Here is a 22,814-nt window from a genome sequence, read left to right as displayed (position 1 = left end):
TCGAGAGCCTCAGAGATAGCACTCGCACCAGCATCGCCAATGTCGTTCCCGCTCAAATCCAATTTGGTCAACACGTCATTGACTCGTAAACTCATCGAGAGATTATGCACCCCAGTGTCTCCAATATTGTTCTTGCTCATGTTCAAAGTGGTCAAGGTATTATTGACATCAAGCGCCTCAGAGATAGCACTCGCACCAGCATCGCCAATGTTGTTCTCGCTCAAATTTAAACTAGTCAAGGTGTCATTGAGTTTTAATGCTGCCGACAGAGAAAGCGCGCCATTGTCACTAATGTTTTTTCCCCTCAAATCCAAACTTGTCATGGTGTCATCGACAAGAAGAGTCTCATAAAAAGAAGCGTCGACGCTCGATGTTTCGTTAAACATGACTAAAACAAAAAATACAAAGATACATGACCCTTTATGAGAAGTTCAAAATTTTAACACCACTTTATTTTTGGATTCACACTTTTAAGTAACCGCCAATCTCATACCCAGAGCCCGCAATCCGTTTGTTTAGCACCAAGAAATCGAGACCTCTGGGTCGACCTCCCGAGAAATCGGAGGGCGGGCCAGTGTGGTCACCACTGACCGAAAACGGGCAGACTCTAGGGACGAGATTGACTTCCGCAATGTGCACTCTTGAGGGTTTGTTTACGTGCTTGCTTTGATTCTTGCAAGACGTTACAAAATGTAACATTTCCCAACCACTTAGATGAGGTAAATTTACCGGTTTCATGTTAACCGCTTGATGCGAAGCTTTATCACTTGAGGAAGAAGCTGTTGGAGAAAAGAATTTAAATCGATTCCTATTTCATCTGGCATTGGGGTGCCGTGAGTGCATAATACGGACTGAATCATTTTGAAAAGCGGTTACGCTCCAAGATTCGATTCAGTTCTAATCAATAACATACCGTATTTGTTCGAATAAGCACCCACCTCGAATAAGCGCCCATCCTAAACGCAGTAAAAGTTAATAAGCTCCCAGCCTCGAATAAGCACCCATCTCCACCCCGTCCCCCCTCACACTCAACCTTGTATAAGCGCCCACCACGGTCCACTGCACACAACTGCGTACCTCCTATGGTGCTGACCAGAAAAACGAAGGCTCAGAAGGAGAAAAGCGTGGTCAAGTCACGTGCAGTATCGAAAGGCATAGCCCATATGTAGTACAACATATACACACAACCTCGTTCCCAGGGTCTCCCATCTTTCCGCCCCCCTAGAGCGAGAGAGGAGAGGGCGGAAACATGAGAGACCCTGAGAACGAGGTTGTATGTAGTACCGGTATCTTTTTACTGATGAAACCTTTAATGCTAGTCATTGATGTCTTATATTAGAAAACAGTCCTAAGAAAATACGCGCGCGGATTGGTTAAAAATCGTGTTTCTATCAAACAATTAGATTATGAGTTCGAGATTCCGATCGCGTGATCACGATCACGCATAGAAATCGAGAGCGAATAATCTAATTGTTTTAGTATAAATCTACTAGTCGTTCAAAACTTTATCTAAATCCTCTCTACAGACACTCGAAAACGTCAAGAAGCGGCTGTTCTTTTGTTAACAAGGGCACAGTGCTACGCTACTCACTATCTATCACCAATTATAGTTCACCACTAAATTTTCTCCGATTCTTATTAGTTTAAATTGATCACGTGACGCGATAGCATTCGCGGAGAGACACTAGGGACTTTAAGATACGCTACGGCGAGGTGCTACTACGGCTACTTTGGCCGTGAAGGACTAGGCTGACAACAGTGTTTTACCCGCCAAACTCAAATGATTAAAATTCTGCTGTACGGCAACGGTGTGTACAGTCTCTACGTGTCTTCACAAAAATGACTACTTTCAAGGAAACCAGAGATTATTCTACTTTCATACGAAATAGGCTTGATTAATGACAATGATTTCCTCCTCCTGTATCCGTCTTACATCTCCCAGAACTCAGATTTGCCCTTTAGAACTTGATAGAACCGCCTGTAACTCCAACCACAAAATAAAATATAAACTCTGATATAAAAAAGCTCGATTTCAACACGGAGAGGTTGTTCGTAGAGATAATCTAATCGGTGCGTGTCGCGGGTCGCGGGTAAATTGTCGCGGGTTGCGGGTAAGTTGTCGCGGGTCCAGAAAATTATGGTGGGTCCGAAAAATTGAACTTTTATTGTTTCCTAGTTTTCCAAAAACAATAAAAATAACAATAGCTTTAAAATTAGCGGATAATAAATTTTAAAATTTTAGTTTCTTATTATTTGCAAGAAGTAGGGAGCAAACTCTCAAAATTCAAGCTCATCCCTTCAGCTAGACAAACAACGAGCCCACGAAGTTCAAACGCATCGATCCCTAAAATTAGTAACCACTTTACAGTATTTCAAAGGTAAACCATTATCTTTCAAAGCTGCTATTGTGACGTCACCAATCGATCTGTCCGGTCTGATTCTGTCCGGTGGTTTTAAATTAGTCTAATGCGGAATATTGTTTATGCATTGTTGTTTCGGACAAAAATAAAACATTGTTTCTGTAACGAAATTCTGTTCATAAGGGACATAAAGCCCTTTAACGTTGACGGGTAACTCATCTTCATTTTGTTTCTTCTACAAGCCCGGCATCTTGGTGCTGGTCCTCTTTTCTTCTTCTTTAATTCTAGAGTCCAGACTTGTTGGTTTTTACTACGAGGGTCATTTGAAAGAAGTTTCTGTATTATTTCTTTTCTAGTTTTGTTGGTGCCCTTTTCATACATCAGATTTTGTGGAATGACTGAGTAGGAATTTGCAACAACAGACAAGGCGTCGTTATCAGTTAAAAACAGCTGATGCAACAGATTACTGTTCTCCAGCAGTCGACATATGTTAAGTAATGTCCATATTATATGTTTACATAATTCTTTTCCAGAATTCTTCACGAAATCTGCACAACCACAAGAGGGACTTTTTCCTATTTCTACTTTATGATTAGAATTTTTTCTTAGGTTTACTACGATGTAGGCTCTTTGATGGGCTGTGGAGAAGTCCATTGATTTTGTCTTGAGTTCTTCCTACTCTCGTTTTGCCGTTTGTAGCCTATCGATAAAGGTTTTACTACGAGTAGGTCGGTACCGTCCTTCTCGTGTTCCGGCAGACTTTGTCGTTTGACTGACACTAGCATTGTGGCGATCGTAGGGATTGGGGCTTCCAGGCGTATCATGAGAAGCTGATATATTGTCTTCGTCACAAAGATCCTCCCTGATCAGGTCCTTTTCGAGCCGTTGAGCCCCGCGGATCCGATCTCTTGTTGCTTTATTTTGTTTTTCTTGAAGATATGGGCCTGTTCCACCCTTCCCTGTACCATCTTGGAATGCTTTATATGTCGCCGCTTCAAATTAAATACTGTCCCGAGAATCTGCATATGCCGCATCCAGCAAGGACATGTTCATTCTGTTCCTCTTGACCCAACTTGCGTGGATAAGCTCTGCGTGGTTCATTTTCGGAGCACATTCAAACTGCACGAAAGCACGAAAGAAGTAATTCCGTCTTTTGTGCCACCACTCGATCCAGCTCTGGAGATATTTCCTCTCCTCGCTTTCTGCGACAAAGTTTTCTAAGTCTTCCTTTGATTTCTCGTAAGCTGTGGGACTTACTGCTTCGAGCAAAGCATTGCACAGGTCTTTAAAATTTCGTCTATCATGTTCATTTAGCTTTCTCGCTTGCCTATTTCTACGCTCTTTGAAGTGAAATGCGCAAGTCTTCAATTTGTTCAGCGCATCTGGACCAATAGCTCTTTTCAGGCCTTCCATATTTGATCCAGCCATGTCTGTTACCCAACCTCTTGGGTTAAAGAAGTAATTTTAGTCCTTTTTCTTCTTTCCTTAACACTTCGTTAAAACAGTTCTACGTTGCAGACGTCCTTTGTTTCACATTCCATCGTTGCGAGTGGTACCAGCTTTCGTAAAATGGGGTGATATACACTTGCGGTAAGCGATACAAAGCCGTTGCACCTTTTCACTTTTCACTTGAAAAAGCAAAATTCCTTACTTAAGGTCATTCTCCAGTATTGCACTGCGCATCCCTACTGCGCATAATTTCACGCGTGATTAGCGCGCGCGCATTAAAAAATGGCGGCTTTTTGTTTACAGCTGGACCTCGCCATAGAGGTAAATCGTCATTTACTCGCAAACGAGTATGGTGACCTAATATTTTTTTCTGTTGTTTTGAACTGAGTAATAAATTTCTCTGTGTAAAATAAATATGGACCAATTCTCAGTGTAGGACAAAAAACAATCGTCGGAAACGTGAATTTAGCAAGCAATCGTGACTACAATCATGATGCTATTATAAGGATTTATATGGGTATAAACAAGGTGCTGTTGCTCCTAAACGAACATGGGGACCCCTCATTTTTATTTCAAAATTTGAGTTCCTATAATATAAACAATCAATAGGCAAAGTTTCACAAAAATCTCAGTGCAGGTTCTATTTCAGTGGAATGACCTTAAGATGTCTCATCCATATTGAGAGCAAATGAGGCCTTCAGTTAACTTGTTTTAAAAACGAAAGATGGTTTATCTGGGTTGCCGCGTCTGTCGTTTAGTTTATAAATGTGATATGGATTACGAGAATCAGAAAACTGTTTAAAGTGCACTATAGCCTCAATATTATGTCCATGGGGTTCGTTGTTCTTTCTCGTTTCTTGTTTCTCATTTGAGATCCATTTTTTTGTCAAGTGTTTCAATAGCCGCCTTTTCAGTTGAAGCCCAGTCACTTCTTTGTTTCATCATCGACAGTATGATATTACTTTGAATTTGAGAGGGAGTTAGAGTTGGGTTTTGAGATACTGTCCGCCTTACATCCTCGACCGGCTTAGATATCACGGGCTTCGAAGGGCAGGTATGGTCACCGCAATGATACACGAATTCGACTAAAGCAGAGATTCTTGACTCGGGTGATCAATGTAAGATAAGAATGAACGCTGCCAGAAAATATAGACAACTGCATACAGCAACTCAGACCCAGTAGACTGGTGTAGTATGCATAAAACTTCTGAAAAAAGTATATTTCCAGACAGCATCAACTCCACGTGGTTGTAAAAACTGTCTCCGGCCTTGCTCTTTCTTTCACTGAAGCAGAGATTCTTGACTCGGGTGATCAATGTAAAATGAGACTGAACGATGCCTCGAAATATGGACATCTGTATACAGCAACTCAGACCCAGTAGACTGGTGTAGTATGCAGCGAGATTCTGGAAAAAAATATATATTTCCAGACAGCGCCAACTCCACGTGGTTGTGGAGATTGTCTCCGGCTTTGCTGTTTCTTTCACTGAAGGAGAGATTCTTGATTCAGGTGATCAATGTAAAATAAGACTGACCAACAACACGAAATATAGACAACTGTATACAGTTTAAAAAGACGAGGGAACAGAGTTCTAAAAATTGAGCTCTTCGACACTGAAACGTATCAAAGGGATGTGTCGCAGAGTGACAGACTGACGTATGTCCAGTACAAGGTACAAGGCAGGCACCGCGCAGGGGAGGGGCTGGGAGGGCTTTTGCCCCCACTTTTCACGAGATTCAAATTATGGCATTCGCGATTTAGTCTCAGATATTCGTGATGGTTTCTTTTTTATCATATGACGAATACATAGATATCAGAAACCAGGAGCAATTAAAATTATTATTAAAATTTAATATCACGTTTGTTAATTTTAGATTCATTTCCAGCCATTTCAGAGGACTTCAAATCAATTTTCGCATTTAAGCGCCCCACTGCGCGGAAAAGGGCGCACATGAACTAAAATTTTAAAATTGATTAACCGCTCATTTTCAAGCTATTGAAAATACGATATATATATATATTTTTAAATATTTTTATAGCTATTGTTATTGTTACTGTTATTTCGGACCCGCGACAATTTTCTGGACCCGCGACAATTTACCCGCGACCTGCGCCGATTAGATTATCTCTTGTTCGTGCAACGATTACGTGATAGGCCCGAAAATACAAAACTTTCGATTATAATAAAATACATTTGAACAGTGATAAACAATTATAGCTCAGATTAGAACATACGAATCTTTCCTATCTACGGCTGTTCGGCCCGATACTAATTGCCTGAATTGATCATCTCGCGGTAGGTACGTGTTTTAAAAAATCGTTCAAATTTTCTGTACAAATGACAAAGAAACAAAGATCTTAGAACTGATTTTTATGATTGAGAACTTTACCTTCAAACTAGGTTGTTCAAACAGTGAAAAAAGCGTTAAAATGAGAAGTAAACAGCAGGCTTATACTCACGTAGTGAAGAGTACGTGAAACCAAGCACTTTCCCGTAGTAGAAAGCAAGGCTACGGCGCGAAAGCCGTACTGGTACGCGCGTCATGACGTCACCGGAAGTGATCTTCACTAACTGCCGCCGTACTACAACCTAACCGTACGTATGGGTTATTGACCAAGCTTGTTCGGTCAAGATGGCTGGATATTGGCCAAGTTCTTTTTTTTTGCGTGTTTATGGACCGAGACGGAGTCGAGGTCCATAAACTCGCAAAAAAAGAACGAGGCCAATATCCAGCCATCTTGACCGAACAAGCTTGGTCAATAAAGGATTTATTATATGGCTTTCGGGGAAATTTTTCTTGCGGGACACTGCGGGTAGTCCCGAGCGGGCAAGATAGCTCCATCTTGCCCGCTCGGGTAGCCAATCACAACACAGGATTTGATTCATCCTGCCCGCTCACGGGGCTAGCCAGTAATAATATATCTTAAAGTCCCTACCCATAGTGCCCGTCCAAGGAAAATACCTGGATGGATAGTACTCGTCCGTGAAAATGTTTGTGTAAAGAAACGGGCTTACAGAAAGTAAACAATTGATATGTATTAAGTGGGTTTTTGTCTGTTTTCTTTTTTACAGTTGGCTTTAACGACTTTTCACGGCTTTCATTCAAAAAAGTTGAAACTAATTCGATATGAATTGTGAACTGGCGCGCGGAAAAAAATTTAGTGGTGAACAATACAGACAAGAGGGTGTTTATGTCTCAGAACTATCGGTCTGATTGTTGTCCCTTGGAAATTTGATGTTCTAAAAACTAGCATATTTGCCCTCGAAGCTTCGCTTCTCGGGCAAATATTTTGTTTTAAGAACATCGAATTTCCGCGGGGCAACTATCAGCCGATAGTTCCTCGACAGAAACACTCTATTGTTTAAATAGATAGTGAGTAGCATAGCCAATCAGAGAACGGCATTCGTGATAGAACGCTAGTAGATTTATACTAAAACTCGATAGAAACACGGTACATATTTTCTATTTCTTAATTATAAACTAATTATTATAGGTTTAAATTATTAGATTTCAAGTTGAAATTTTAATTCTTATTAACTTACTTTAATATTGTAAGTAACTTCATTGACACGGAAATAAAGTTTCTGTTTGTTTGTTTTGTTTGTCGGTATTGGCCCATCCTTATTGTTTGAAGTTATAGTCTGTCATCCCCTGCGGTTAAATAAGCTTTGTGTTACTGGCATGACAAAAGAACAGCCGTGGTTTCAAACGTCGAATTTAATTCAGGCGCGCCAAAGATCGGAAGAACTTTGCTTTGCTAAGGGCCATTTTAAATGCTGGAAAACATTGATGCAGCAGGTTATGAATTCAGATCGCCATGCATGGGCGACGGTAAGAGCACTAACTAGTCGTGCCGAACTTTAAAATTAAGCCTGCCGGATTGGACAAACTATGAGAGTAAGGATCCAAGATCAGACGGAATTCAGTTAACGTATGACAAAAACTAGGGTTTTTCGTCTCAGGATTTTCATTTAAACGTATTCTAAATATAATCTGAGCTTTCTGATTAAATATATTTAAGCGCCAGTGTCGGACAGGGTACGTGTCACACAGTGTTACAAATAAATATTCGTGAAAACTAAACGGAATAAAATAAATTACAGCCCAACTTAGTAAATGTTAAGCTAACACGAACATAGACACTAACTTCTATTCCCACCTGATAATCTCTGACGTTCTTGAACGAGCTTCGCGTTGTCTCCCGGGGTTGTCTCACAGCTTCCGCAGCCGATCAACAAGAGAGAGAGAGAGAGAAAGAGAGAGACAGAGAGAGAGAGAGAGAGACTGGGTCGAATCAGTCGTTGCTAGGAAACTAGTGCTGTATCTTGTGGGCGCCATATTGAAAATTTATAGTTAGAGGTGTTGTATCGTGTACATTTATCGTTTTTAAGTCATGCCAACTGCCGTTTTAATGGACGAGAAAATTCAAAAAGAAGAAGACAACTATCCAAGGTAAAAAGAGGGGAAATATTACTCATAGACTGAACACATGTGTTTGACACATGCTCACTTTTGTATTTGTTTGATATGGTTGAACCTAACAGGATTACAAAGAAGGTCTTATTCCAACTTTGCAAAGATCATAAATTGTACAGAACACCGTATCTAAATGATGTGCTTTACCTTCATTACAAAGGTATGTAGTCCCATCAAGCATAGTACATCAAAATCATGTTACGAATATTTTTTTCCTAGAGGAATAGTCTCCCCTCTAATATGTTGTAACCTCAGAATCTTTACAAAGTTTTGAGTCTAAATTAAGCAATTGCTTATAAGTTTAGTTAGTTAGACATCACTAGTGTTTTTGATTATTTAATTTTATCATTATTATTATTATTTATTATTATATTATTATATTATGTATTTTTTATTGAATTTTATTATTATTTTATTATTTACATTTTTATGTGTATTTTTATATTAAATTCAATGTTTTAATTAGCAGTATGTTATAATTATTATGTAAAAGTTAGGGCGATTACTGTATATAGTTTCTGCTGACTCAATAAATGTAGATGCAGATGAAGATATGCTATAAATTATATTCATTTTTTTAAAAATGGTAGTGGTACTCACCAAAAGAAAGTTGTCATGGTTACAGCCCTACCTCCCCATCAACTGAGAACACTCGAAATGTAGAAAAACGCTCCCCTGTGGCTTGTGTTTTCTACATTTCCCTCATGTTCTCAAATGCCTGTCGTGTTTTATACATGGCTTAGGGTTCTTTATTTGTTAAAGAAAAACACTTTCGTTTTGAGCAAACAAGGTCACACACATGAATGAAAAGGGTCCTTTTTATTGCTCAAAAAATAAAGGAGTACTTGACTGATGGTGGAGCGATTTAAACTTCTTACCTCAAATTATGGAGGCCTGCCTTAATTGGTTTTCTGTTTTCAAAATAGGGGAAAGATCCAGCCTTCTTGAGCTTCTGTCCTATATTTGGTACAAATAATTATTATTAACACATCCCTTGGCTTCAGTGTGATTTCATCTCTCCACTGTGTCAAGGAGGAAACTAAATTTTTCAAATGGCCATTCCTATATTATCAGCTACTTGGTTAAGCTTATTAACCATGAGACTTGCAGCCACTGTACATGGTGGTTGTTTCTATGGTGATACATTATATATATCAGGGGTTGTTAATGGCAAGTTTAGACTTTGTGAGAAACCTGGGGAGTAGTGTTTTTCCTGCAAGTCTGAGAGTTTCTTACTATGGCTTTGTGAAAGAAATGCTGACAGAGAAGGTGTTGTAAAAATTTGGAGGCTATGTGACCCTTGAAAATTAACAAAATATTTAAGACCTGTACTTCTCAATTAAGCATTTGTTTGCACCTGTTGTACATTTATTTTATTGTATTGTAAATGTGCAAAATGTTAGCAAGTTTTTTAAAATTGTTGCTGCAGGCTTTGCCAAGATAGAAAACCTTGAAGAATATACAGGACTGAAATGTCTTTGGCTGGAATGTAATGGAATTCACAAGATTGAAAATCTGGACAATCAGAAAGAGCTGCGATGCTTGTAAGTATTTTTTCTAGTGCTTCTACTAAGAACCTGGCCTGATGACTTACAGTATGTGTTGTTGTTATACTTTATTATTTGGCTAGCTCAGTGAGTGGGCAAGGTGAACCAAATCCTACACTGTGACTGGCTACCAGACTGAGAGTGGACAAGATGGTGCTATCTTGCCCGCTCAATCAAACCATAAACACGCAAAAAAAAAAAAGAACTTGGCCAATATTCAGCCATCTTGACTGAACAAGCTTGGTCAATAACCCATATTTCTCAAACTCATTAATAATTCATAAGGTCAACTACCAACCACAAGATGTATACCACATCACGTGCATGTGTTTGGATACCCAATGAAAAACAGTATACCACTCTCCAGTGAGAGTGGTATATACCACTAAAATATGCACAATGAAACTTGCACAAAATCAATGAATATTTATTACTCAGAAGTAAGCTTTTACAGTGTGTCTCCTTTTGTTTTCAAAGTCACACCCATTCGCGTTGCTTCTTTCATTTCTGCATCCAAAACACGCCAAAATGTCACAAACCTAAGAAAGCGAAAGAAAAAAAGTAGTATTAAAAACAATGCACACAAGTAGTTTACGCAAACCAAATTTTATCCCCAAAAAATGTAACTTACCTTCGGTCGGACATGTCCAAAGGGTTCAATGCAGCACTTCCATTTACATCAGAAAGGTGGCGCTTCAGTCCGCAAATAATCGAGTACAACTAACGGGAAGGATAACGTTCCCCAGAAGAATTGTTTACTTCTTGAACAAACTTCGACAGCCAGTAGTTGAGACTGCATGCAGGCATATCTGTAATGGCCGTTTCCAAAGTTTGCACTCTTTCTTCAAAGTCTTTCGTGGTAAAAAGACCACCGGGTTCCAAAGTACAGGACTTCACTAATCGATGCGGTTTCCATTCCTCGAAAACCTTACACGACCATTTGGCTTTATAAGCTGTTGCTTTCGGTACTACATTATCAACACTTTTCTTCTCATCCTCCACACTTTTCGGCTACCAAAATCTCTCGAACAACTTTCTTGCGATATACATCCTGACTGAATGACAACTTGTAAATGCTGGCAACTGCAGCAACTTTCACATCTCAGAATAAATTAAATCGCACCATAAATGCAAATTAATTACGCCGGTAAAAAATATCATTGATATTGAAATTATCGAGGAAGGAATGTTAGACAGCGAACAATTCTAATTGGAAGTCTTTGTTTATTATTTCTTTAAGAGTGGTCATGAGAAGTTATTTCCAAAACTCATGCTTCGTGTTTCATCGGGGTATCCAAACACCTCAAAACAATAAAAGCACTCGGCCTGCGGCCTTGTGCTTTCATTTGTTTCTCGGTGAAACACTCGCTCTCGTTTTGGAAATAGTACATATAACATAATTCAGCAATAAAGGCATTTTCCAATGATATGTACAGTTATAAGGTACCATGCTCAAGCAAAGCTTAATAGAATTCAGAAGTTTGCTCTTTGAGCCCAAGTTGCAGGTGAGGAGCATGACATCATTGTTGAGTTCTCCTCGACTCTCTTGGGTGCAATTGCATCATGAATAGCTTCTGAAAGCTTAAAATTGCCATTTTCAGTTTCTTTTTATCATTAATTTAGACGCCAAGAGTACCAGTTATGATACATGTACACTGTGCATCCATGACAACTCTCCCAAATCTCCCATATGGGTCACCAAATCTCCCAGATGTTATTAGGAAAACACTTAATTTAAAGTATATTTTCCACTCTCAATTGGCTGGTTTTTTTTTTTGTTTGTTTTTTTTTTTTTGCATGTCTGGCAGGGGGAGGGGAGGATTTTGGAATATTTGTTGCATTTTTGTGGTTAATTGGTAGAGCTCTAGTTTTTATGCAAAATTGGCAACCTCCCAGGTTTAATTTTTTTTAGGCTAGTGACTCAGGTAATACTCAAGAGATTGTAATCATGCTATTATAGTAATGCATGTATGCCCCATGTAAAACACAACGGCCATGCAATTATCACAGGGCCCCTTTAACTGCATACATGTACATGCAGTAGGTAATTATATGTAACCAATCTTGATGTTTAGAACATGTACACTGTAACTGGAAATATATCAAAGATGTACTGCATAATGTAACACAGTCATCCTTCATTCTAAAGAGTCTTAAATACTGAAAGTTGCTATTAATAATAGTTTTAAAGGCATTCAAGCCATTTTCTTACAGTGCAACTTCTCCTACCAAGGTCATCCAACAAAATCTGTTGCCTTTGCAATGTACCACTCGATTACAGGGATAATTTGTTGGAAAACTATTCTTAACCTCCTCAATTTTCACTCAATAAATTTGAGGAAGATTTGGTCGGGTGGCCTTGGTTGGAGTAGTTGCACTGAAATCGAATGTCACTTTATCTAAATCTATTTACCAGGTATTTGCAGCAGAACCTTCTGTCAAAGATAGATAATTTGGATCATCTACAACTGCTGGACACTCTTAATGTCAGCAATAACACCATTTACAAAATTGAAAATATAAGTAAGTTGTACTTCTGTTGAGTTTATATTGCTTTCCAAACTTCTTCAGTACCTCCTAATCAAAAGTGCACTTTATTTCAAAACCAAATTATATGTTTCTTGCTGTACTTTTTACAATAGTCTTTATTACGCAGTCAGTTTAAGTTGTTTTCTGATTAGTGAAATGTCTTGGAATTAATTATAAAGTATCTAGCATAATTTCCATCTTCACAGATACATATACACTAAAGGATGGTAATCTTGCTTGTTCTGCACTGTACAGTAGCTTAGAAAACCAAACCACATCTTTGCATTTCCTGACAAGTAAAAGTACACACTGGATCGCTGATCAGTCAGATTCTATTCTCTCTTGTTGTTCATGATCAAATGGCAAAATTCTGATTCTCTTTGTTTTCTTTGCACCACTGCAGGTGCCATCCCCAAACTGAGCACACTACAGATATCACACAACCGTTTATCAACAGCAGATGACCTGAAACATTTAGGAGAATGTCATAATCTGAGGTACAGTATATTCATTTTAACAATGTGTTTCTCCAGAAAATATTGATCCTGACCCTCCATGAAGAAGGTTGTTTGATTTGGAATCATCAGGAGGTTTGTGATCCCCACTCCACCCCTCAGATATTTTGTGCATTATACAGTGTCCTTCTGATAGTGGGTGTGGATACTTCTGGAACTATATTCTGTAGTCTGCATATTATCAATAAATTGGACCATAGGATTAAAGCTGGTCCGAATTTTCATAACTTTATGAAGTCCCCCCCCCCCCCCCCCCAAAAAAAAAAAAATTTTGTGGGGTTGTGCAGCCTACTTCCCAAAACCCTTACCCTGTTTATGACAAAAATCATTGATTTTCCCTACCCTATTTATGACCTGACCAAAAATTTGATACGGTAACCCTATTTATGACCTCACCCTTTAATCAATACCCTGTTTCAGACCTGCCTTATAATTAGTTACCTAGTTCAGACTGATGTTAAGTTTATAAAGGCATTGTGAAGGGCTTCTGTTGATGGCCTTATGAATAATGATGAAAAACTAGCTTCTCCTAAAAATCATTCCCAATTTAATTGAGTGCAAAAACCACCATTTACCTGTACGACCAAAACGGCCAAAATCAACCCCCTTTTTATGTCCAAAATGGCCTAATTGATACCCTATTTATTACTATAATGGCTGAATTTAAACAATAAAGAGAAATTCTTTTATTTGGCTTAAAAATGTTCACTTATATGTTAATTACCAGATGAGAACAAGTCTGTTTCTTGAGTTTGGAAAAATTTTAATTTTTTAAAAATAGATAACTAAAATTAGATTTGATTTTTGGATGTTGAACAAATGAGATGATATTTTTCGTTTTAGAAGTGATTACAATAAATTGTTATTGCAGTAATATTTCAAAACTGTTTAACAGAGTAACTGTTTATGTCTGTCCTCAGTGTTGTGGATGTGTCACACAACAGAATAGATGATCCTGATGTCTTAGAAGTCTTTGCCTCCATGAAAAATCTTGTAAGTCTGTTGAGAATAAACATTTGCAAACTTTGATACTTGAATTCAGTACAGCCCATTTAGTGTACATATGTACATACAGCAAGTACGTATAAATTATTTCACCTGTACAGTGCTGTGACTATTTCTATGATCAATTGAAATACATTCATCAGTTGTTTAACAAGTTCTTGTACTTTGATCAAATTCAAAATTATTTAAAGTAATAAGATTGCTTTAATTTCCTTCCTCAAATAGCATGTTCTTAACATGATGGGTAACCCTGTCATCAAGAAAATCAAGAATTACAGGAAAACATTCATCATCAAAATAGTGAGTGAATTGTTTTATTCTGATGAATATGTCACATATGCCACCTTTTTAATGTTGATACTTATATATGTTTATATTTTTGTCTATGATGACTGGTCATGCAGGACAGGCTAGAAATTTAAAGTGTTTTTCAAAATTTTATATGACCAGGAAACTTGCTTTGTTATGAGGTTAGAGGGAGATCCTGACATTTTAAGGGGGACGGCTGAAATTAAGATGAGCAGTTCTTTGGTTGAAAAAGTTCGTGAGAGTTGCAGTGTTGGGATGAAGCTTTAATACATCAATTCTTGATGAGGGTGGGGAATGGGGGCTGGGGGTGAGTTGAAAATGTTATGTATAGATCAGTGACTGTTTAACAATGCAAAAGGCCATTTCCTATGAAATGATAAAATCTGACATATTGATTACCAAGTGTGAAGAACGCACGTACGTTACTTTGCAATAAATGACAGTAAGTTACCAGGAAATTTCCAAGAAGGGTTATATCATTTGGAAATTCCAAGTGAAGAGGGGCGGGGGGGGGGGGGGGGGGGACCTCAAAAGCCAACGTTTTTAAAGGAAAGTATGAACCAAAACTGGAATTTGGGGGTGGGTGGGGGGTAGGTCAAAGCAAAGAACCCTCTGTGGGAGGGGTCTGGATATTATTAATCCAGAACAGCACATAAGTTCACACAATTGAAAAATATACTTAGAATCTCTGTTTAGATTCTTGTCAAGATTCTAAATCGACCAAGTCCGTTTAGATACTAACAGAATAACTATGTGTGTTCAATGTCCTTTTGATACAGAAAGGCCTGAGATACCTTGACGACCGACCAGTGTTCCCAAGAGAACGAGCCTGTGCAGAAGCATGGTGAGAATTAATTCACATATAAAAGATATTTACATGGCTGCGCAGGATACAAAATTTCTCTTTGAGTGTTGAGAAAGATTTTTCAACATGGGATGAGAAATTTAGTATCTTCAAGCAACCATATAATTTTCTGTCTATTATATAAAATTCTCATAATCAGATAACAATGTTTTTGGCGATTCTCGAAAGATTTCTGACCACTTTCTGAAGATTTCTGAAGATTCTCTGAAAGCTGTCTGAAGGCCAGAGGAATGATTCCCAACATTTCCAAAATTTCCCAAAAATTTCTGAAGATTGCTGAAGATTGCCAACGAAAGATTTCTGAAGAAGATCCAAAGATGTTTTTAATCATACACCAACAAATTTCAAGGGCAAGTTAAAGCGACAAAAATGAAATCACACATGTGGGGATAAAAAATAATGATATGCTCACATGTGGGATATATCATTTTAATTGTCTGTAGAAGGATGTCTGATAGCGGAGCTCCAGTGGCCCAAAGGGTCACCAAGCAGAGCACAATACACATAGGAATTCTCATTCTCATCTTGGCTGGCGGTATTGCCTTGAGGTGTGTACGTACAACGAGGGCAACATTGTGCAACAAGGTGATGCTAGACTCCAGCTAACTGGTTGACGGAGACATGCAGCCTTGGCTTATAGCATACATCTTTGACATCCATGTTATTGTCAATTTGACAACTGTCAAATCAAGGAATCTGCTAACCAGTATCACATGACTATATCACGGGCTGAAGTTTAGAGAAGTTGATCGCTGACCAAGTGCTGGTTTTTGATTGGATCGCGAGCTCAAGCCAGGTGAACTTGTTTTAATCAGGGCTGGAATGGATTACGAACCCGTGCATATCATTTTTATCCACACAGGTGACTTTTATTAATTTATTAATGTCTTTGAATTCTAGGGAGAAGGGAGGAGTGGAGGCTGAAAGAGAAGAAAGAGAGCGGTGGATTACAAGAGAGCAGCAAAAAATTATGGACAGTGTGAATGGTAAGCTTTATGCAAGGTGAATGTGCAAGAAGATAAATTTATTTGAAATTATATTATTATGTGACTGCACTTTATTTTGTGGTTCTTCTTTGTTCTTTTGTGTGGACTGATTTTACATGTACCGTAGCAGTGCTTACTAACGATACTTTTTAATCTTCTCTTACCATAAGTTTTTATTCCTTTCCTCAGCATTGTCAAAAATGAGAGAAGGAAGAAATCAAGAAAATGTAAGAACTGAACATGCTCTTTTGTTCGTTGGAATATGCAGACATGATGCTTTACTAAACAACTCCATTTGTATTGTAATTAAATGCAAGAACATACGTAGAAAAACATTTAACCAGTAAAAGGGTCCAATCAACTTTTTTTGTTCTTTATTAATTTGAGTTTGATGTACCAGATTGTTGTCCATTCTGCTTATGTTATAAATTATTCATTATGCCTTTCAACAACCAATCTGTCAAATCAGATCATGCTGGGGGGATCCTATATGAAAGGGACAGAGACGTTCGCCAGAAATTTTAAATTATTAGCCCCTATAGGATACCAGTTTGGGCGTGGTTCAAGCTTTATTTGACAGCTAAAAAGATACCACTTTAAAAGGGGCTGTTGAATGATAGCCGGAGGGACATCACAACTAATTTCTTTTGTACATAAATGACTTAGACCACCAAAACAGTATGATGTCGTTTTTGATTTTAATTCTTTTGCATACGACCCAAAAGATTCCTCGTCGTCTGAAACGTTTGGATTTTTGTCCTTAACAGCCTAACTGAGAACAAAGTTTGTGATTTGCCCCCATAAGGGAGGCGTGGAGCATCCCCGTCTCTTTCATACGGGAGTTTCCCCCCTGGGCGATCAGATCAGACATGCACTTTTGAGTAGGTCAGCAGATTCTTGCAGTAAACATTGATCTTAGTTTGATTACACATTACTGATATTATTATTAACATGCATTCATGTAATTGTGTCGGTTGTTCCATTACAGACCACTTTTTGGTATATTAAATTGTGCATTCTTCCATCTTTAGTGAAATAAGAGAGATTTGGTAGCAAACTTTTCTCGCTTTTAATGCGCTTTGCTTTTGCTGTTTTATTTTTAATCAAACAGAAGAATAATGCCTCAAATGAAGAAAAGGAAGAAGAATCTTCAGACATCAGCGAGGGAGCGTGTGATGCAAGTGACAGCGAAGACAGTCAAAACACTGAGCAGCTACCAATACCCACCCAAGAAGCACAGGAGACTGAGGTCAAGTCATGTGATGTTGAACGTGACACTGCTGACCTCAGCGCTCAAGGCGACAGTGAGGAATTTAAATCTACCAATTCAGCTTCAGTGCCTGACCAGCAGTCCGGTGAGGAGATTGAGACTGTTAGCGTAGGAGCAAAGAGCCAACTGTTTGGTGATCGTGGGATCTTTGGCGGGTCTCGAGCATATGAAGAAAAGAGGGCTGGTCCAATGATAACAGAGATAGTCATGGATACAGGTAATTCGCAAATTAAACGAGTGTATGTAACTAGTTTGAGAACAAGTTGAATAAATAAAGAATGAAAACAGCAGTATGAATAGAGTCCGAAATGGTCATGGCAGTCATAATTTTGCTTATTTTGAAATGCAACTGCCGTTTCCCAACTTACTGAATGGACGTTTATCGTCCGGTTGAAATCAATCAGTCCTCAGGCTAGAAAAAAAGGGCGTTCACCACATATTTTTTCCTGGCAATGAGGAGTTAGGACAGAGTACACCCCAATGTGAATTACCAAGAGTAATTTGAGCTGTTCTATCATTGGAAGCAGGGTGGCCTTTACAACACTTTACTCTCACGGTGCCTCTCTCCACCCAGGTGTTCAAATGGGTATCGGTGAATTTAAGCTGGGAAGACGGGGGGGAGAACCAGCTTCCCATCTAGGGGTGTGTAGAAATACTCCTATTATTATAGCTGATTCATGCTACAGAGGTCGTGATATAAGCCCTACATAAACTTCACTACTTTTTTTAAATGCTTGCTCTGATCTCACCAATTTTCTACTGGACCGCCATCTTTCTCTTCAGGTAAAGAAGAGCAAAGTAAAGGGGAAGGAGCGTTGATCACTGAACTGGAAGGTATGTAGGCGCTGAGCAGTAGTGTGCATTAGTCCAGCTATTTGTGCAATATTTGATGTGTCAAAGATGTATCAAAAGTCTTTGATGTCGTCAAAACCAGTTGGTGAGCGGTTCACCCTAGCGGTCGGTATATTGTACTACTCAGACCGCTCAAGCAACCAATCAAAAGGCTCCTTTTAGCCATGGATCAGTCTGCTCATATAATAATTTCCTTTATTTTTATTTTCACCTTTTTTCGTTTCTTTCTTTCTCAGATGACGACATTGAAACAATATCACTGAGTGAGGTACCGAGAAACGGTTCAAGTGATTTTCCTGATCCCCGAGAGGTTAGTTTATGATTCTAAACTCCTTACGGTGACCGAAACCCAATTCCTCCTTACCTTTTGAAGGGATTACCAGCGAACTAGTGATGAGAATAACGAAAAACATCAACTGAGAGATGTTGTTTTGATTAACCTCCAAATTCTCAGTACAAACTTTGAAGATATTTATGGCAATCAGTAAGCAGAATTTATACTTTGAAATGGGAGCTTGAAGGAGCAGTTTACGTTGGCGACGTGCGCGCCAGCCTAATGATTAAATGTAGTGGAACGGATTTCAGATCAAGCGGTCTGGATTCGAGATCAGGCTGGGCTCTAAGTGTGGGGTTTTTGAACAAGACACTTCGCTCTCGCAGCGACTCTCTCCACTCAGGTTAATAAATGGGATGGACAAGCATCGATCACTCATAATTTTTATTTCGGAGAGTTCGAACTACTTCTAGTCGCTTCAACCATGGTTTGGAAACAGGAGACAAGTGCCAGCCTAATCCATATGAGCCATTAAGATTTTATGCAGACCAAGATGGTGTACAGAATGTATTCTCAGACTATTTCAACTGTGTCGATGAAGTCGCTCAAGGAAACAGTGGAAATCCAAAAGTGTTTACTGTGAACTGTATTTCTTTGTAGGATTTACCTGAGCTCGAGGAAGTAGATGTCAAGGATCCTTTCTTCATTCGCAGTTTAAACTCGAGTCATAGCAAAGTGAGTTTACCTGTCTCTCAGTTAAGTGACGTACAATTGAATTTAATGAGAACCTAAAGGTGATGTTTTAATGACGTAGAAAAACACCAAATGGGAGATGAGAAATCTAGCAGGAATGGGGATGGTTTAGATTAGGGAGGATTTCGATGGATTATGAATGGCGCACTTGAAAATTCGAGATAATGTTATCGAGGTTCGCTTTCCGTCAGCTTTTGCCGAGTTTGTGTTGCTGTCGATCATGAATACGAAAGTTATCGAAACTTGCCGAACAATGTCTCGTTGACGATCGTCCCACATGCAAACTTCGCTTCCAGTTAGCGATCATGATTGACAGCAGTTAAAGAGGGAAATAAATTTAGGACAACTACTAAGCACTTCTGTGAACCCAAAAATGGTTCACTTCCTGGTCACAAAATCACTTTTTTTCTTAGTCTACCGTGGGATTGATGGTACAGATATCTTTTTATCACAGTGGAGGCGGGGTGGGCAAATGCAAAGTTACCGCGCTGGACTGCGGATCTAGTGGTCTGAGTTCGAACCCTGGTCGAGAACACTGTGTTGTGTTCTTGGGCAAGACGCTTCACTTTCACAGTGCCTCTCACCACCCAGGTGACTAAATGGATACCGAAGAATTAAATGCTGGGGATGATGTGCTAGCATCCTATCCAGAAGAGGTAGAAAATCCCAGGTAGAAAGAGGTAGAAAATCCAATTTCTTGCTAGGGAAACGAGATAGGCGCCTGCCCCACTTTTTTGTATACCGCGTGCATTTGTTTTGTTGAAGAAAGGAAAACAACAATGAAACTACCTCTCTTATTCTTGTGTTTTTTTTTTTCTCTCTAATTCACTACCGTGTCAGAGAAAACCTCTTATTGAAGAACTGGACAATAACTTGGAGTCAAAAGGAAAACCTCTTATCCAAGAATTTGCAGATGACGACCTCTCAGTAATAAGCCAGGATTATACCTCGCCTTCTAGACCTGTCATTGAAGAGATTAACGAGAGATTTGGGCGGCTCAGTAACCCGCCAGACAAACCTACTAGGCCTCTTATCGAAGAGCTTGACACTGCAACTGACTTTCAAGGCAATGGAGAAAATTTCAAGCCGCTGATCAAGGAAATGCCACCTGTTGGGGCCCGTGACGGGACAACCGGACCAAATCCTGGCACCGCTGAACCAAGAGAATCGGGGCTCAGCGCCGGAACCGATTCCCAGTCATCGCTCGGTCCATCTTGGGAAACGCTTCAAAAACTGGCTGAACAGGTTGGATCGACAATAGAGCGAGAGCCTCTTGATGTAGCCAAGCAAAAGAAGGCTTTCGTCAAGAGAATGCAAGACACTAACTTGGGGGACTTAGATTAATCATAGCGTCTTGAAACAATGTTCTGAGGAGGATGTTTCCATGTTGTGCTTAGTTGCACTAAACCAAAGTTCAAATGCTTTTCTTTCCGTGTAAGCGATTTGTATTTGTGTTAATCAGCGTTAGATGCAATGCCAGCACCGTACATCTGCTGTAACTGGCCAGCAAAATTGCCCCGGCTATATATTCGAGTTTCATTCTGATGCAGATTAACGGGGTGTCCTAGCAGCCTTTATTTGGCTAATAACGCGACATCTTTCTGCCCAATGTGTGACGTGTAAATGCACAACGAAACATTGCGATGTGCGCTCAATGTCTCATCGAACGAGCTAGATGGGGCAGCAATCTTTACGAGTACTTGTAAATTCATACACTGTACTCGATCGTTATAGAAAAAGACAACACCATCGGGTACTCAACGAGTTTCATGACCCTTTACACGGTTATTTCGGACTGACGACAAAGCGTTTTGATTGGATTTTTATAGTCATTGGCCCTCCCAGTATACAGGTTTTCCACATTAACGGTCTCCAAATACAAGCTACAGTTCCAAGACATTCTTAGAATTGCTTACTATACAAATAAAGAAAACTAAAAAAATTAAAAGTGTGCGCAGACTTAATGAAAAGAATTTGGTAGCATTTCAAGAAAGTTTTTTTTTCAAACCAGTTTGATTTTGTGGGACGAGTCGCAAGGACCAAATTTTGGTCACTTTTGTTCCTTGGTAACTACACCTTTTTATTTGAGACTTTATTTGAGAATTTGATTTGATTGTACCTTCCTCGGTATTAACTGTTTTTTAAACATTTTTGTATAATGCTGCCGCAATCAACTCGCGTTTTAATTTCTCGAAACTTTGGAAAGAAATAATCAAAAACAAAGCCTGAAAGAATACAATTTGATATGTATGGGGCAGTCTGGGGTGGAAATTGCCATTGAAGACTGGAAGAAACATTTGGGGTCACTGTGATCTCAGTGGGATATTTTTCATTAATGAAGAACGAAAATTTGGTGAAAACTTATGAACGAGTAGATGGGACAGCTCAGGTGAGGCCAGAAACCGCTACTAGATCTGTCATTTTGTATTTATTTGGTCAGGGAAAGCCCTACTTTTATCTGGGAAAAGTTAGGAATTTTGAAAAGTGATGTTGAAAACACAATTACGATGCGTTCGACTAGCTGACTTTATTCTGAAATTGTTCCAGATAGATAAAAACCAGTCCGGCTGTGGGGTATTCAGTTACAGTGAATTCTTGCCCGTTTCTGAGAACTAGATTTGCTTCAGTCCCCTTCCTCTGAGTGGGATATTTTCTTAGCCGGTCATTGCCTGATGTAACTGGGAGAGGGGACGATTCAGAAAAGTGCCGGCGCTGTCTAAGACAGTAAAAAGCGGTCAGTAACTTTGCAACTTCATCCAGGAAAAATTTGGTATGACATGTCTTGAGATCAGAAACTGACGTTTCCATAGCAACGGTATTTTGACAGGGTTTTTTCTCAATGTTCTTCCTTTTGCTAAAAATTGTATTTTCATGAAATTATTTTTACTTTTTAGGACTTTTGGAATACTACGCATGAAGAGTTTGAGGACTACCTCGACCAGATAAGCAATACTTAGAAAATAATCTCTTAATGTACCGCTCTAAATTGTCAAATTCTACGTCGTAAACACTCTGCAATTTCTTCCCTTCTATAATTTAGACAACAGGGAATTTAGCTTTGCTATTAGTAATTGGTCTAGGAATATAAATCAATTAATCGAGCTTGATCTTTACAACCTTCTACCAAATCCAGATAAAAATGATGAAGCTGACCCTGATCTAATGTTTATAAATACTCAGTCTGAATACTATGATATCCCTAAGCTTGATAATATCCTATGTAATGCTCAAGGTAAAGGTATTTCTCTTTTCCATTGTAATATTAGAAGTTTGCCAAAAAACTTGACCTTACTGAATGACATGCTGTACTCTATTGATTCAAGGCCAGACATAATTGCTGTCACAGAAACCAGATTAAATCCTAATTCGATCTCAAATGTAGACCTATCAAATTACAATTTTTTTCATAGTGATTCACCAAAACTTGCAGGAGGCACAGCTATTTATGTCAATGATACTCTTAAAACTATCCCCAGGCCTGACTTGATAATAGATCTTTCATCAGTAGAATCCTGTTGGGTTGAAATTGACCCTGGTAACAATAAGAAGCATATTATGATTGGCTGCATTTATAAGCACCCATCTGCAAATGTGGATGAATTCACATCAATACTCAATGAA

The 22,814-nt window shown here is 38.9% G+C and overlaps 2 protein-coding genes and 1 pseudogene across 3 annotated transcripts in view; 1 reads left to right on the top strand and 2 right to left on the bottom strand.

Moving 5' to 3' along the window:
* The window catches only part of LOC110041282 (uncharacterized), a 14,875-nt gene extending 6,806 nt beyond the window's left edge, over positions 1–8,069 (bottom strand). The window contains exons 1-3 of one of the 2 annotated variants that reach the window (XM_089278081.1): positions 7,972–8,047; positions 7,355–7,463; positions 1–388 (exon numbers count right to left, since the gene is read on the bottom strand). The exon at positions 1–388 is cut by the window's left edge and continues 362 nt beyond it. In XM_089278081.1, the coding sequence (XP_089134207.1) occupies positions 1–386 (386 nt within the window). In that variant the 5' untranslated portion in view covers positions 387–388; positions 7,355–7,463; positions 7,972–8,047. Of the gene's footprint in view, positions 389–7,354; positions 7,464–7,971 lie in introns of both variants that reach the window. The other variant, XM_089278080.1, reaches the window with a different exon arrangement.
* Positions 1,633–5,550, bottom strand: LOC149098775 (uncharacterized; annotated as a pseudogene).
* Positions 8,070–8,125: 56 nt separating the features above from the next.
* On the top strand, positions 8,126–21,141 carry LOC110041257 (uncharacterized). The gene is made up of 15 exons (XM_089278078.1): positions 8,126–8,264; positions 8,357–8,448; positions 9,718–9,832; positions 12,252–12,358; positions 12,768–12,861; positions 13,800–13,872; positions 14,110–14,184; positions 14,973–15,037; positions 15,959–16,044; positions 16,234–16,271; positions 17,156–17,531; positions 18,098–18,148; positions 18,403–18,476; positions 19,101–19,175; positions 20,034–21,141. The coding sequence occupies exons 1-15, from the start codon at positions 8,206–8,208 to the stop codon at positions 20,535–20,537; spliced, it is 1,884 nt and encodes a 627-aa protein (XP_089134204.1). The 5' UTR covers positions 8,126–8,205; the 3' UTR covers positions 20,538–21,141.
* Positions 21,142–22,814: the final 1,673 nt, after the last annotated feature.

The sequence above is a fragment of the Orbicella faveolata genome, unplaced genomic scaffold (genome assembly GCF_042242905.1).
Source record: "Orbicella faveolata isolate gen_17 unplaced genomic scaffold, um_ofav_v1 contig_46, whole genome shotgun sequence".
NCBI lineage: Eukaryota > Metazoa > Cnidaria > Anthozoa > Scleractinia > Merulinidae > Orbicella > Orbicella faveolata.
Note: the sequence above shows the minus strand (reverse complement) of the source record. Positions and strands in the feature narration are given on the sequence as shown.